At 44.5% G+C, this 16072-nt stretch overlaps 1 protein-coding gene across 3 annotated transcripts; it reads right to left on the bottom strand.

Annotated features, from left to right (window-relative positions):
- Window positions 1-3592: 3592 nt before the first annotated feature.
- Window positions 3593-14676, bottom strand: THAP1 (THAP domain containing 1). Of its 3 annotated transcripts, none has more exons than XR_014230727.1 (4): window positions 14457-14676; window positions 13804-13999; window positions 9298-10368; window positions 3593-4077 (listed from the first exon to the last, which is right to left on the bottom strand). XR_014230727.1 is itself a non-coding variant. In XM_082336849.1 (3 exons), exons 1-3 carry the CDS (start codon window positions 14525-14527, stop codon window positions 9901-9903), a joined length of 735 nt encoding a protein of 244 aa, XP_082192975.1. In that variant the 5' UTR covers window positions 14528-14676; the 3' UTR covers window positions 8280-9900. The 3 variants fall into 3 exon arrangements, 1 of the variants encoding a protein (XP_082192975.1); XR_014230728.1 differs by lacking the exon at window positions 3593-4077 and adding an exon at window positions 5745-5802; XM_082336849.1 differs by lacking the exon at window positions 3593-4077 and having other exon boundaries at window positions 8280-10368.
- Window positions 14677-16072: the final 1396 nt, after the last annotated feature.

Below are 16072 nucleotides of genomic sequence, written 5' to 3'. Positions count from 1 at the left end.
CTGTCTTGAGGTTTCTGAAGATTAGATAGAAATGTTTACAGGTAGGAAACAAAGAGATAGAATATGTAGGACCATCATTTTGAACTTCTGCAGCATATTTTGGGCTTCCATTTTCACTGGCTCATGAACAGATAGTATACTTAAATATAGACCCAGAAACCAGCTTTCACATACCATAACTTCTGGAATTTCCTGTCCATAATAACTTATTCTATGAAGCCATTTCTTCTGGTTCAAAAGGAGATATAGTCCCTTTGAATGTCTACCTATGTGCTTAAAATTCAGTGTTGTCTACCTCCAGGTATTTGCTTGTTACACTGAAGTTTTTCACAGCTGTGTTCATGAATATGGACAAACAAAACCCAGTTAGAATTCTGAGTGGCACAAATGAAACAGTGAATATTAGGTGATTTTTCAGTGGTTTTTCAGTTTTCATACCAGATGTCTAAGAGTATTGAGTATAGAAGAAATAAAGGCCTTGGACATGCATGCATAATAGCCTATATCTACAACAGAACAGTTCTGAGTAACACCAATTAGCCTGGAACTATGGAAACACTTGATACTGAACATGAGTGTAAACAAAGCACAGCGTATCAGATAGATACCTTCACAGTTTCCAGGTGAAATCAGAGTATGGTTTTTTTATGTGATTTACAAAAATTAACTTTTAGGCAACATATAATCATAACAGAAGGGATGTGAAGGTAATGCTAGCTAGTAGAATGTCCGGTAATTATTTGGTGGCATATGCAACCAATGGATATATCTTAAAACTGTGTAAGTTCATCAAATAGTTTAAAGTTTTAAAACAGCAAACTGAGAGGTTTTGAGACCCAAAAAGCTATCTCTACTACATGACATCTTTGATATCTGTCATTTATGTTGCTTCTGACAAGCCAGAGAAGCTGAATACAAAACCCAAATGTTTACAGCTTCACCTCGCTAGAAAGCATAATTGATGTTACTTATAAAAATATGCAAAAATTAGATTTTCCTTTTCTACCATGCTAGAATATCCTATTTCCTGTAACTGTTTTAATGGCCTGTCTTCAGGTAACTTCATCTAATAGCAAACAAAGGTCGGGTTGGAATAACTCCCTGGACTGGGAGCACAGTCCAAGAGTTTCTGTGTATTAGTAGGAGGAGGCGCGTATGGGACCACAGCCAAAATGCTCTGCAGACTACCCCTGCGGCGCAGGGGGACTGGGACTGGGAAGAGGTCCAGCTCTCTGAAGGAAGGCTGATAAGTGCATGGCCAGACCCTGGCAGGTCAACAGATGACAGGGAAGAGTGCCAGGAGACAACTTGCCGTGGCTCTTGTAGAGCCTGCAGAACAAATGCCACCCCCACTAAACTCCACAAAGGCCCCAAAAGGCCTTTTAACTGCCTTAGACCCTAATGAAACAAACTGGACTGCTGTCACCCTTTTCCAGGTTATCACCCGTATTTGTCCTCACTGGGGCAACTCCTCACATTCACTTCCAATGCAATGTGCCTGCCTCAACCAACGTTTCAGTCAGCCAACAGACTGGTTTCATAAGGTTTGCGATGTTTTGAGGCTCTCAGCAAGCCTGCAGAGCATGATGCGTTAACTCCAGATGCACCAGATGATCAGCAAAATCGAGAGGAGCTAAAAAAAAAAGACTGCAGAAACGCTTCAGAGTTTAATTCCTCTACTGGTAATGGGGATAACTGTTTGGCTAGGAATGCTATCAGACATCTTATTCACTCAGGTAAATAACCATTTATCATTGCAGCTGGATTTTACCTTACCATGATCTCACAGCAGCGCAGCAGACTGCCACACTGCTGTTCAGCCCATCTCCCATTGTGACATCATGATCAAACACTGAGCAGCTGAAGCCATATACTGTTTCATGACTTTGTTGCCAAAGAACGATGCTGCTTCGTCTTGTCTGAGGCAATGACACTGCCCCAGTGTCCCCTCTTCTGCACAAGGCTGGTGACAAAAACCCATGGTGGACTTTCCAATGATACAATAATACCATTTTCAGCCATATAAAGAAGAAGTCCCAGCTCCATGGGATTCAGCAAGGCTTTGCCCAAAATGTTCAGAGTTAGGTTTTCAGCATTTCAGCACAGGCAGGAACTTTATGGTTGATTTCTGTGGAAGGAAAGTTACGCCGGTGGTGAAGACATTGCTCAGAAAGCTCTCAGCTCCCCTGAGAATCACTGAGCTCACTTTTATACCTCTTATATATATTGTCTTACATATAGGAATCAAGAGACAAGTAGAATAAAAGTAAAAACACAGCTTGAAAGCACAGAGAGGAAATCCCATTGAAATAATAAGCAAGCCTCCTCTTTCCTCAGGCCAAACTCATCCATTAACCTGAAGCAGTCTTCAGCTGAGACATGCTTTTCATTCCACTGCTGTTTCCAACAGTATTTTGCATTTTCATCTCTGTGGCACATATTTTATAGTATGAAAGAGTAAAAAGTTACCAGTCCATAATAAAAGGTTACTGCTCCACGTTCCAAACACAACCTCTGTAACTGAGCAGGTCAGTGTCTCATTACCATGTATAAAAGATCAGAAAAGGCAAATGTGGTAAGAAACACAGATGTTTAAATTCTGAAAGTATTAATAGAAAAGATCAAATGAATGTTTGGTAAGACAGAAGAGCGATGCTGTAGAGGAGCAAGGCAAGGCGCACAAGAAAAAGTCAGAGAAAATGAGATAATGTTCAAGATTAGAAAATATTTCTGGTGGGGAGAAAAGTCTTACTTCTACAGTCATATCTCATCACAGAGATGATGGGTTCAGTAGACAGATGCTCGCAAGACTGTGGTGATTGTACCGTGAAAAACAAGCAAGGCCAATGTCATCTACTTCATGTATAAGCTTATGATTTGTTTTGTGACTGAAGGCGTAAAAGGTGTTGAAGGAGGCTGGGTTTTGATTTGGTGTAGGAATCCAGTCTGTCAGGCAGCATTGGGAACAACACAAGAAAGCATCATTTACAGATATTAGTTTCATTTAATTACATCTGGTCACTGAAGTTATATACATGTCAATGACCTGACAGCTGTTAAGCTGGCATATCATGAAGCAAAAAATATAAGTCATAACAATCTTAACAGACAGGCCAAGAGGTGAATGTCAATATTGATGGTACAATGGTTATCAACAGAGTGATACCGTTAGATTAATTATGATGTCATCATAAGCTTGCTTGAACATTTGAGTGTGAAAAATATTACACACATATATATATATATATATATATTGGTTTTTAGTTATATGAAAAGTTACCACCAGGAAATCTGACTTCGTCAGCTGATGGCAGTATCAGAGAAAGATAACTCCGCTGATACCGTAACTGTGGTTTGTGTGTGTGTGTTTTAAATAGATTACCTCCAAATAACTAGAATTCCTCAAGCTGAAATAGCCACATGCACTTTCACTTGGGGGGACAGACATGTTTCCTATTATCCATGACCAGGAGATTTGCATGCTGTAGTACCTGTAGTGCAGAACATGCCCAGTTCCCTGCCGTGCTGGACACAAAAAAAAACCCACCTCTGAGCAATTTCAGTCCTTTGTCAGTCAAAGAAAAGAAAACTAATAAAAAGATTTTCCTGTCTGGACTCAGAAAGAGAGAAATGAAGATAAGAACTGAATGTGCATACAGACTACAGAATTTGAGGTTATTGATAAATAAATTCTTTTTCGGTCCTTGGACATAACACCACAAATATTCATTCATCTGGCAGTGACTCCTGGAGTCCCTCAGATAAACCGCCACCACAAAATCACTTGATAAAATGCTGTATCATCAGCTCAGGACACCTATGAGACAAGCCTGCAAGTGTAGACCAAGCTTAAAACATTAGAAATGGAAACATTTGTCAGTAAGGCCAGCCTCTGTGGCCTGAGCTCACATGACATGTGCTCTAGCAAGAGCAGAAGACTCCACCTTGGTACCTCACAGCCATCTTGGGAACAACTCTCTCTCCGTTTAGATGTCTTTGCGTCTTTGCTTGCAGGTACCATTCCTCTGGACCCAACCAGCATCAACATCAGTGAATTCATGAATGAACAGTCCAATTCTATCAATACAAGAAAAGAAGAAGAAAAGAAAATAAAAACCAAAACCACCAAAAAAGACCAAGAACTTTGGACTGAGCTGTGAAAGTGGGTATCCTGAAGTTTACTTCTCTGCAGAGCCAACTGCAGTGGTTATTACCCTAAAGCTGAAAGTGCAGGTGGAAGTCTTGGGATTTCTTAAGCCCAGAACAAGATCCCTTCCTCTTAACATAATAAAAGTACCACCCCTGAAAACTCCGTCCTTTCTGAGCCACAGGTCCGGACTGTAAAGCACCTGAAGCCAAAAAGTTCACTTCTTCCTGTGTCGTGGTTTAACCCCAGCCAGCAACTAAGCACCACACAGCCGCTCGCTCACTCCCCCCCGGTGGGATGGGGGAGAGAATCGGAAGAGTAAAAGTGAGAAAACTCATGGGTTGAGATAAAGACGGTTTAATGGGTAAAGCAAAAGCCGCACGCACAAGCAAAGCAAAGCAAGGAATTCATTCACTGCTTCCCATCGGCAGGCAGGTGTTCAGCCATCCTCAGGAAAGCAGGGCTCCATCACGCGTAACAGTTACTTGGGAAGACAAACGCCATCACTCCGAACATCCCCCCCCTTCCTTCTTCTTCCCCCAGCTTATATCCTGAGCATGAGCTCCTATGGTATGGAATAGCCCTTGGGCCAGTCTGGGTCAGCTGTCCCGGCTACGCTCCCTCCCAGCTTCTTATGCACCTGGCAGAGCACAAGAAGCTGAAAAGTCCTTGGCTAATGTAAACTCTGCTCAGCAAGAACCAAAACATCAGTGCGTTATCAACATTATTCTCATCTTAAATCCAAAACACAGCGCTCTACCAGCTACTAAGAAGAAAATTAACTCTATCCCAGCTGAAACCAGGACATCCTGGAAAAGACATGCGTGAGGACACGCCTGCAAAGAGATGGTGTGGGGATGTGTGACTGACCCCTGCAATAGGAGAAGGCCCAGAGAAGATGGGCAAGAATGATGAGGTCAGGGAAGAATGTAAGGAATAATGACAAATTGTCATAAAGAAAGCTGAAATTACCTCAACACAAGGGGGACTGGATGGTAACCATTGTTTTAGGTATACAGCTGTATCATTCAGTTATCAGACTGCATAAACAGCCTTCCCTGAAATAATTAGTTGAGAGTAATGTTTTCCTGAGCTAGCCAGACCAGCGTGGGAAGGGAACCTGTATGTGACTCAGCCGAATATAAAGTATAAAAACTGAACAACTCACAAAATTAGCTTGGAAGAAAGCAACTGGTTTGACCTGAGTTTAACCCACATATTCCTTCCCGGCAACTGCGTACACAGTGTCATGATGGCGAGCATTTAGAGACCAGTAATGGGAATTTATACAGTACGTTTGTATTGTAATCCCACTGTATATTGCAATTGCTATACTGTGCTTGTGCTACGATTTCAGTAGATTGCTGTATCACTCTGCTAATCAAAGTCCTGGCTTACATCTATGAGAACCTGGTTGGAGAGTATTGGACTCTGGCTGGGGGGGCTGGTAAACGAGCCCAAGACAAAAGAAGAAACCATGACTGAAGGCAAGACCTCCTCCTTTTTCTGGATTACCTGTCCCAGGTCACAGAACTCAAGATCTCCCAACAGGAAATCACGTCTTTCACAGACTCAAATACTGAAGAGCTGGTTCATCTATAGATGACTAGTATAGCCACGGACCCTGGACCTTTAATAGTCACATCCAGTGAAACCTGAAAGGAAATGAGAAGCCTGCCTAATTTGCTCAAGTTCTTCCTGAGTTTATTAAAAAACATAAATAAATTACTAGCCTCCTGGTATTCTCCATACTCCTCCCTAATCAAAAGACCTTCTAATAGACCACTAGAATGAATTAGGATGCAGAGGACAATCACTTTTTCAGCGGTTCCGGGAATGTGTGAGGCCAGGCCTTACAATCCATTTTCCCTATACAATGGGAGGCAGTAGCTACAAGAGGATCACTAGATCATTTTGCATGACAGGCAATACAAGGCTTGATACTCAATGCTAAATGAAGTAATAGTGGCAGGACTGTGGAGAGATTTAATTATTGCAATGCTTTAATTATGACAATGTGATGTATCTGTTCTCAAGAGAGGTTCTTGAAAATGTCCTTTTGAGTAACTGATTTAAATGTTTTCTTTGACTTAAGAATATTTAAGATTACTTCCCTTTGGGAACTGCTTCAAGTTAAACATAGTGGATTAAACAACAACTTTGCAACACATTTTTTCTGCACACTTTTAAACTCCTTCACTGTAAGGCCTTCTGCCCAATTTGCGCAATAAAATGCTGCAGTGCCATCAAAAGAGCTCTATAAGAAGATAAAATTTCTGTTGAAAGCATTGAACAGGCACAAAGAGAAATCTGTAATAGCAATTACTGCCATCATCATATTTTTGAATCATGTATCCTGCTCAACTCTTTCTCATTTTTTAATGTATTAGTATCATGGCTAAAGCATGGCAAATAACCTGCTGTGCTTAAAACAGCAGGAGTTACAGACCTCAACGTGCAGTCATGACAGACTGTTAAGTATCAACGTGCTTTGGCAGATTGTGTTTTTGTTGTTAAAATTAGACAATAGCTCAAAACACTCCTTTCCACCCTGCCAAAGCCACCTGATGAAGGTGTAAGCTGATAGGAAACAGGTAAGCCTATAGACTAAAACCTAAAACAGATCTCAGGAAAGAAACAAAGCAAAAGGGCAACTAGGAATAACTGCCTGGTTCCAGAGAAGTATGTGATAGGAGAAGTCTTTTGAAATGGACTTAGAAACTGTGGTGGTTTTAGTTTTACCCAGGCAACTACTTTGCTTTCCTTCTTCCTACATTTAAACTGGGATTTGCTTTGCACTTTCTTCAGCTGCAAGAGCACTCCTTCAAAATTCACACAGGGCACCTGTACCCTAAATCCTATGTAGAACTGAAGGAAAATGAAATCTCAGCAAGACAGAAGATTTCTTGGAAATCTCAGGTTCACTAATTTGCTGCCATAGTTGTTAAGACCACGCTAGTAACAACATAGACAAGACAACAACTGGAAGCACAGGAGAAAAAAGGGCGGTCACGAAGGACTCCCTTAGTGTGGCAAGCACTAATCCAAGTATTTAGCTATTCATTTTTTCCTCATAAAAAACCTCTGGGTTTGAACTGTGGCAGTTAGACAAGGAAATCTAATACGTCACAGAGGTGTAAGGAGAAAAAAAGTAAACACAGGCCAGATATCCTACCACAGCAAAAGGGAAATTGGGGCAACAGGGGGAAGTAAGCCAACACTTCTCTTTTTAGAAGTGTCTCTAATTTCTGCCTGTTGAAGCATCAGCCCATTTCAAAACAAACAGCTCTGTCCAGATTTTAAGGACGGAGGATTTTTGCCAATTTTGCTACGTTCTAACTTCCTTGAATTGTTTGCTTTATAAAATAGGCTTCAGTGAAGTGCAGTTATGTGCATTTAAAGAAATGTCAGCTGCTTCATGGGCAATTGGACAACCACATGCCATTCTGCATTCCCACTTCTGCTTTTTAAATCCCAATAATTTTTTTCAGAGATGTTTACAAAATTGCTGCTATGTGCACGTACCAGTTGTGGCCAATACAAAGAGGAAGTGATGCAGCCCTTTTCTACAGCTGATTGTGTGAATGTAACAGATCCCACTTTAAAAAAAAGAGGAAATCAGACTTCATCTGCCTCTCCACAACAAGCCAAACCTGCTGCTTTAGTGAGCCAAATTGCCCCACAGAAGGGTGCAACCAGCACCAGAAGCGGTGCAAATAAGAAGGGTGGTATTGGGAGTACATAGCCAAAGGGCGGGGGGAGGAGGGGATGGCAGGAGCACCTGTGGTATTGCAGCAACCCACCCTGCTTCAGGAAGTCACGCTTAAAATTCCCGGAGAGTAAGAAGAGAGGGCATTTTGCAGAGAAAACAGAAACAATCTGCTATCTGGCCACACATGCCAACAGCATAGCAACAGTTGTTTAAACGTCTTTTCCTTGTCGCTTTTTGAATTTTAGCATTTTCAAGTTTATTTTAAGTATAAAGCGTAACAGCAACAAGAGTTGGGAACACTGTGAGAAAAACCCAGCATCTACACCAGGGAACTACTTTAGAAAAAAGATAAAAAATGTCAAGCTAGCTTTGGCAAAGTCCTGGGAAAAGAGAAGAGAGAGCAGTTAAAAATCTAACACACCATTTGCTTTTTATTTTTAATCAGGTATAATAAATGTACACAAAAGGATGCATCAGGATTTTTGTTCATCTTAAGTATGTGAAATGGTAGGGAAAGTAGATACATGGCATGAGTGAGGTCAGAAGTATCAAGACTGGTTCGAAACATTTCAAAATGTCATGCTAACAGGATATTGAGGGAAGCTTTTACAGCCATCATGAACAGGGCTTGATTAATGTCAGAGCTAGAATCCACACTACACACAAGTTTGACATGGACTGAGAAAAGCAATTTTCCTCATGTCTAATACATCCAGGAATTTCAGCTGTGAAGGCTACAATAGGGTTAGCATGATGCCATTTTCTCTCATTTTGAATGAGTTCATTGACTAAACAAATTATTAGACAGTAAGTGCAAACTGCTGCACTAATTTGTCATGCTAAATTCATTTTTAGAAAGAGTCTTAATAAGGCTGAAGGAGAGGCAGCAGCATTTGAGATATTAAAAACCAGTCTAGCACCAAGCAACTCCCAAAGTCTAATTCCATAACTGCCCTTTGGTGGATGCCTTTTGGGGAGCGGGGCGGGGAGGGAAGGGAGAAAGAAAATCACAGTATAGTGCAATGAAAGTCACAGATGCCTGAAACCCTGGCTATGTAAAAAAAATCTTCTTCATTTCCTGAAGCTACGCACCGTTGAGATATGGGTTAAGATCAACAATTTCAAAGACGAGAACAACATTCTACCTGTTACAGTGCTCATGGGAACATCACACTTCCAACGTATTGGGGACTATATATTGCCAGGGTACTTTTGAAAAGCAGTCACCCTAAACAGTACACTGCCTTCTTGATCCTGCCAACAGTCCAATAACATGTATGTTCAGTGCAGCACTGCACTTCAGGAGTATTTTTAAGTGCCCTCAAAACAAAAGCCTCTTCTACAGCTCTTGTCAGCTATGCTAACGAATTCTCCTCATCTCCCTCACAACACACACATGGTGAAAGGTTACTCCAAAAGAAGAGGGTCATTTACATACCTCACCAAAAGGGATCCAGGAATTAGACTTTTTGCAGTGCTTCGAAGGCATAGCAAACTGAGGTTGGAAGTTTTCCCAGGCTGAAACGTGTATCTTATCTTTCTGCAGCACTTGCAGGTGTTCTTAGCTGGCCTAATTCTGTTCCTTCTGAAATCAGTGTAAACTACTTGCTAAGGATCACCAAAGTCAACATTAAATGCCTTGACAAAGCCTTGCACTAAGTGTACAACAACCTCAACTTCACTCTCAGCCAGATTCAGTTCCCCATCCCCATAAGCATAAGACAGCTACTGTAAAAAAAAAAAAACAAAACCAAAAATGAAACAGATTTTAAATGTATTCAACCTTGCATCCTTTCCTTCTGTAAAGCAATTCAGATTTTGTAAACCAAATGCATATTCTAATTCTGAGATGCTTGCATTTTCAATGTATTAAAAGTGTATCAAACTGAAATGACAATGAAGAAAAAATGTGATCTCATTTGTACGACTGCTTATTTACTGTTTTAGAATTCTGGAGAGCCTTACATACAGAACTAGAGAGCATTTAGTTTTTAAACTAAATTTCTTGGCCTAGCAAAGTGAAAACTGATGTTCATGACTTCTAGGCAGGTACTTCTACAACTTCAAAATAGTCATTGGGCAGAATCACATATCCTTTTCCTGCCAATATGTCTTTTTCTTTCTGAAACTGAACAATTTCTCTCAGTTTTTCAATTTGTCTTTCCTGACGCCGGCATCGCTGTTGCGCTGTCTTGAGCTTCTTCCGCAGTTTTTCAACTTGTTCCTCCAGCTGCTGAATTCTTTTTCGCTGATGAACTGTATCCTCTACGGTATAGTTGTGATCACAAAAAACAGCAAGATTGCTAGGGGTCTGGAGAGGAGGCATCAATAATCCAATACTTGGATCTACAAATCTGGCATCTATTTGAGATAAATGAAAAGAAGGAGTTGATGGAGATGGCGGTAGTACTGGAGCTGCTGGTGGCGGTGGTGGTGGTGGCGGTGGTGGTGGTGGCGGCGGTGGTGGAGGCGGTAGCGGATCTTCTGGCTGTTCTGCAAATTCTTCAGGCTAGAAACAGCAAGGAAAAAAAAAGTACATTTTCATGCTTAACACTGTTTACAACACAACTCCCTTACTGCAGCCCCACAGTAACATAAACAACCAGGACTGAAATTAATAAATTTCAAAGCCTACATTTTCAAAATTGACAAACAGTTCTGGGTCTGTTTTGTTTGGCTTCTCAACAGGAGATATTTTTAAGCAGCTTCATTTTCAGGCCTCTTTGAAACTCAAGTCCTTGATGTCTCAAATAAATCAAAAACTGAAGAACGTAGCAATTATTCTCACTTGAAGACTTAGGCCAAATAAATGTCCACAATTAGCTAAGAAGCAAGAATACAGCCTGCAGTTCCATAAACCAGAGTTCGGCTGACCTAGTAACTCATCACTGCCATCCCATTCCCCTTTGCCTTTCCTTCTTTCTGCTGCATCTTACCATTATATACTTTGAACCTACCAGCCAACTTAATCAAAAACACAGCAGAAGCAGACAATCTTCTGCTGAGGTAGAATAGGGGTCACCTACGGAGGGGGGTGATAAGCTGGCAGGGTAGAAAGGTGGATACAGCAAGGCCTGCCTCTCAACAACCGGAAGGGACTGTGTCACTGGTTTTGGGCTGCACTGTAAGGGTTTGGCTTCAAGAGACATGATGAGCCAAAATCAACAGCTCTTCAACAGCAAAGCAGCCTTCCCAGCCCTGGTATTTACTCTTTGCTCAAACATAGTAAGTTGCTACGGTGACAGAAAGCTATTTGCTCTCCCACCATCACTGCAGAAATCTTCTGTCCTTTATTAAAAGTCAAAGCAATGCAACATGAGGTATGACCTACACCTGCACTGGTGTGTGGAAGGAGTGAGAAACAGGACTGCATGGCTGGCAGATGGGATGGAGAAGGGAGAAGCACGATTCTCCCATTTGGCAGCAGCAGAACATCGATTGGCTCAACTCCACACGAAACTGAAGTCCTTATCATACTGCTCTCGATGGGTTCACTTGTACGGTTCAGGACAACATGGATCCCTCACCACTTTAGTATAGGTCAGAGCAGAGAATCAGATTCTTTCTGCCCCAAAGGAATGCCGTATAATTCAGAAATGCTTCTGTGTGCATGATGATTAAAAAAAGCACTGTTTAAACAAAAGAGCTTGTATATTGCCTGTCAAAAAGAAAGCCTAAGACATTCTCAGTGAAAGACACACTGAATCAGTTTTCTAACTACCCCCCTGTTGCCAATATTATTGCTACACATAAAAGCATTAAGTACAGGGACAATGTTAACTCTAAGAGCAGCTGACAATCCTCATCATCTAAACATCGAGCTCGTTGGATCTGAAGGTCATGTCATTAACTTCCTTGACTTAACATGCAAACAAGCTAATGCTTGATATTGGGGGGTTTAGATATCCCTCTTGTACAAACTACACTTGGCAGACAGTAACTGAGAATGCGTTTTTGTGATTGGTCTTGAATGGAAGTTTCATACGCACTCAAATATTACTGATCACTTTAAAATACAAAACCAGCCAACTACCACTCTTATTTCTCAATTATAAGAAATCGCTGCTAACAGTGTGCCTCTCTCATTCACACATGAATATTCTGAAGAGTTTGACCTCATCAGCTGTCACTTTCAAACTCTTCTACTAAAAAAACTACAAGGCAAAGATGTAATCAGCAAAGAGAAATTCACCCTTGTTGGAAGCACAAGCAAAAATCGGATCATTGCTGGACAGCTGAATTCACACAGAGACGTTTATTTGCAGCTTATCCAGCACATGCTACCTCTATAAATATGTTACTATTGTCACAACGTATCATGGAGAAGAGATCGTTGGTATCACTGACACATCATAAGTGAATTCTAATTACTTCTTAGAGCCAATAAACGGTTCTCCAAAGACATAAGTAAAGAAAAAGAAAGTATTTCAAATTACATAATGCAAAAGATAAAAAGCTGCATTTCAAAATCAGTGTGGATTCAATTCCAAAACAATCATTACTATTCTTTGCTACTACGTTATTTCCTGAAGATAGGTGGCAATTCATTTAAAAGTGCCATGAGACAAACAGGAATAGCACTAAATCCTTCTCCATAATTAAAAGGCACTCTTTTGTGTTTTTGTAGATCCAGGCATGATAATGAAATGGGGAATGTGGCTCACTACTAATCCTGCTGCACCAGTCGCACTCTTGCAGATTACCCTATACACCCATCGAGCTTTCAGACTGTAAAGAATTTTGCAACTATTTTACACGTGACAAAGAAAATGCGTGTCATACAGGTAGCAGGGAAGCGTAATCAAACAAAAAACTTAACGCATCTGTATTTACCTGGACATTGTCTGTCTTTCCTTACATACTTTCTGCTTATATTCTCTGCTCTGTTATTAGGCACTTTTCATTTTTCAAATACATTCCCTTTTGATTTCTGCATCAAATCCAATATTGTATATAACGAGAAAAATCAAATAAGGGAAAAGTCCCAGTTTTCCTCTGTGCACTTCATCCCATTACAGTCTTTCACCCCCTAGACCTATCATATCCATTCTCTCCTTTGCCACCTCCTCTATGGCAGAGTGGCAAGAGATCTAATATTTTACACCCTTTATAGGAGTTAACAATCAATCTTTTCCATTCTTGTCTTGCCATTATTACATGAAGAAGGAAGAACTCATAACTGACTTGCATCTCACAGTAAGCTGCTTTAGCAGCACAGTGAAGGGAACAATACATCTCACAGCAGACGACCATCAGAAGTTCAGAGGCAGAAGTCAGGGACCAGTCTAGCTTATGAGCACAAGGTAACACTTAAGGCAAGACAGAGATGGTTTCAACACAGACAGATAGCACGTGCAGCTACTGTTCTGCCCCTCTGTTTGCATCTCACTTTAACTCTGCAGAGCCAGAGGCCAGAGCCCTGCAGAGGGGACAGTTAAGTTTCAGAACTAAGGTCCATCATCTCTTCAACGTTAGCAGTAGCCACCAGTCAGCGTGGGAGAGAACAGTGCAATTTGTGAGTATTATTGAAGGCTCTCTAAAACTCCAAATATGCCACAAATACAGCTGAACAGCTTAACTACAGGGCAATACTTTCTTACTTTGCTGCTGTTCCATTTAATTCAGCACAAGGTTTTGACTGAAGTTACATTGCTCAGGCTTCTGCGTATGCACACAAGAGCAGATCAGAGCTACTGCACATCTGTACAGCGCTCTATGTGCTCCAGAGCCTCGGACAGCCTGCATCTCTGCTCTTGTCAAAGCACATGAGGACAGTTGTTGGACGCGTTTCAGCCTCCACGTGCCTCCAGGTGCACACGCTCAGCCGCTATCCTTCACAATCTGCATCTTCTCCCCGCTGCTCTGCTGCATCAAGCCCTGCTAGGCTAATATGAGCAACACACACGCATTTCAGTACCTTAAACTACGAGTGCTTTGGGTTTACCTTTTCACTGGGTTCAGTATAACAAAATATTGTGGGCACAGCATTTTCTTTCAGAAGCTTGTTGTTGCATTCCCTTTTAAAGCAATCGGGAGTAAAGTGTTCTGAACAAATGCTGCTATACTTGGTTGGCTTGAAGTTTTTCCTTTTAACAGCAGCTTCCCATTTCTTGCAAAGATCAGGTCTGGTGAGAGGAAACCTGTAAATAAGAAGTACTTTCAGCTTTTCTGGAAAGCTTTTTAACACGGAGTGGGGTTACCGCCAAGCACTGCTGTGCCCGGCTGCGTGATCGCTTGGTCTTCCCTCGTCTTCGGAGACAAACCCCTCCTGCCGACCGCTCCTCACACACGGAGCGGGCCGGGGGCCTCCGCACGCCGAAAACCCGGGTTTTTCCCTGAGAAGGGCGGCAAGAGGCGTGCCGCCCCGCGCCTGCCTCAGCGGGCCCGGCGAGACCCGGCCGCCCGGGCGCTGGGGGCCCGCCGGGGCTCCCCGCGCAGCGGCCGCGGCCGACGGCGGCGCCCCGCCCCCGCGCCCCGCGGACCCCGCGCGCGCCCGGCGCCACCGCGCCACCCCTCTCCTCCGGGCGGGCGCGCGCGCACCGCGGCCCCGGCCCCGCCCCCGCCGCCGCCCGGCCCCGCCCCGCCGCCCGCGCTCACTTGTGGAAGGAGATGGGCTTCTCTTTGTCGTATCGGTTCCGGCAGCGGTAGGCGGAACAGGACTGCACCATCCTTCCTCCCCCGCGCCCGCCGCGGCCCGGCGGCGGGGAGACGAGCTCGCGGGCGCCGTTAATTCACCGCCGGGCGCCCATCCTCCCCCTCCCCCCCCCCGCCCGTGACCCTCCGAGAGGGACAGGAGCGGGACGCGGCCTCTCCCAACTCCAAGATGGCGGCGCCAGCTTCAGCGCAACTCTCGCGGTAGTGGCGGGCGCCGCGCCCGTCCATTGGCCGGGCTGCGAGCGGGGCGGAGCCTCCCCGGTGGGCCCTCCAATCGGGTCGCCGCCTGCGAGCGCGAGGCGAGGTTCCCGCCGCCCCGCCCCCTTCCCCGCGGCCGTGCCCCCCCCATCCGCCACATCTGGGCAGCGGCGGTTGCGGCGCCCAACGGCCGCCTCCCCCCGCCCCGCCCCGGCCCCCCGCGTCCGCCGAGGAGCCCCCGCGGGGCTGAGGCGAGGGACGGACGGCCTGAGCCGCGGAGACCCGGCGGCCGCGGCGGAGGGGGCCGGGGCCCACCCGGGCGCACGGGCTGCCGAGGCTGGCGGCAGCTGTGGCCGCGCTGCGGCCGTGCCTGCTGGGAAGGAGGCCCCTCGGGGGGCTCTGCCGCCTGGGCGGGGCCCGGGGCCCGGGCCGGGATGCTGGCCCCACCCGGAGGGCAGGGCTGCGGGCGGCCGTGCGGAAGGCGGTTGTCACCCGCGCAGGAAGTTGGCCCTGCGAGAGCCGGAGGGTTTCCAGGATCCCTTCGGCAAAAAAAGGGCGGCAGGGGGGGAAGAAAAAGAAAACAACAAAAATACCACATTGCTGTAACACACGGTTGCATGAAGGATGTGTAAAACAACTCCATTTCACTCACTGAAACTTGGCTTGCAGGTACATCGGCAAATACTAGACATCAATCTAAATAAATCGATCTGTCATTACGGATAAGTTTATTTCAAGCAGCTTCTGTGTTTTTCCGTTCTGTAGGCTCACCTTCCAACTCTGCATTAGATCTGTGAGTAAAACCATCCAATATAACTGACCGACAGGTCTTGTCAGAGGACTGACGAAGGGACCTACCGTTAGTGTCGCCTCTGCCATGTATCGCATCATATCTAGAATTTCTCTGGCAACGACCCCAGAGCCAAGTGAACCTCCCCAGCTTTTCCTCTATGCCCACCCAGGGCCTCATTTTCTCCTCAGTCTACCTTCCCTCTCTGCGCTTGCTTTGTAAGGGAAAGAAGAGAAGCTGTACTGACTTTAGCTTGGAGGCTGCAGCTTCTCTGCCTGGACAGCCCTCTTTGCCCAGCTGTGGAGAAGGTACCAGTCGCTGCTGTTTGCTCACCCAGGAATACGGCAGGAAAAGCCCGTACAGCAAGCAGCCGCAGCAATGCTTCCACAAAGCCGCTCGCATTAGCTGTTTTCAGCACTCGGTGTCGGCCGAGCACTGCTAGCTCTGCCCCTCTGCTGTCAGGTCAGCCAAGAGACAAGGAAAAAAAATAAGCTCTTTCTAGCACCACCTTCCTCACCCAGAAAGACACGCTTACTCCTCTCCTATCCACACAAGTGCCTCTGTTTCTGGC

Source organism: Platalea leucorodia (assembly GCF_965183815.1).
Source record: "Platalea leucorodia genome assembly, chromosome: Z".
NCBI classification, from domain to species: Eukaryota; Metazoa; Chordata; class Aves; order Pelecaniformes; family Threskiornithidae; genus Platalea; species Platalea leucorodia.
This window is presented reverse-complemented; position numbering and strand designations above follow the sequence as displayed.

What these genes read in the sequence shown, in the direction of transcription:
- THAP1 (XM_082336849.1), bottom strand. Translation starts at nt 14,527, where the DNA reads ATGGTGCAGTCCTGTTCCGCCTACCGCTGCCGGAACCGATACGACAAA. An exon ending in AAGCCCATCTCCTTCCACAA is followed by an intron (nt 14,000 to 14,456) that starts GTGAGCGCGGGC and finishes TCTTATTTACAG; the next exon opens with GTTTCCTCTCACCAGACCTG. An exon ending in ATACTGAACCCAGTGAAAAG is followed by an intron (nt 10,369 to 13,803) that starts GTAAACCCAAAG and finishes TGCTGTTTCTAG; the next exon opens with CCTGAAGAATTTGCAGAACA.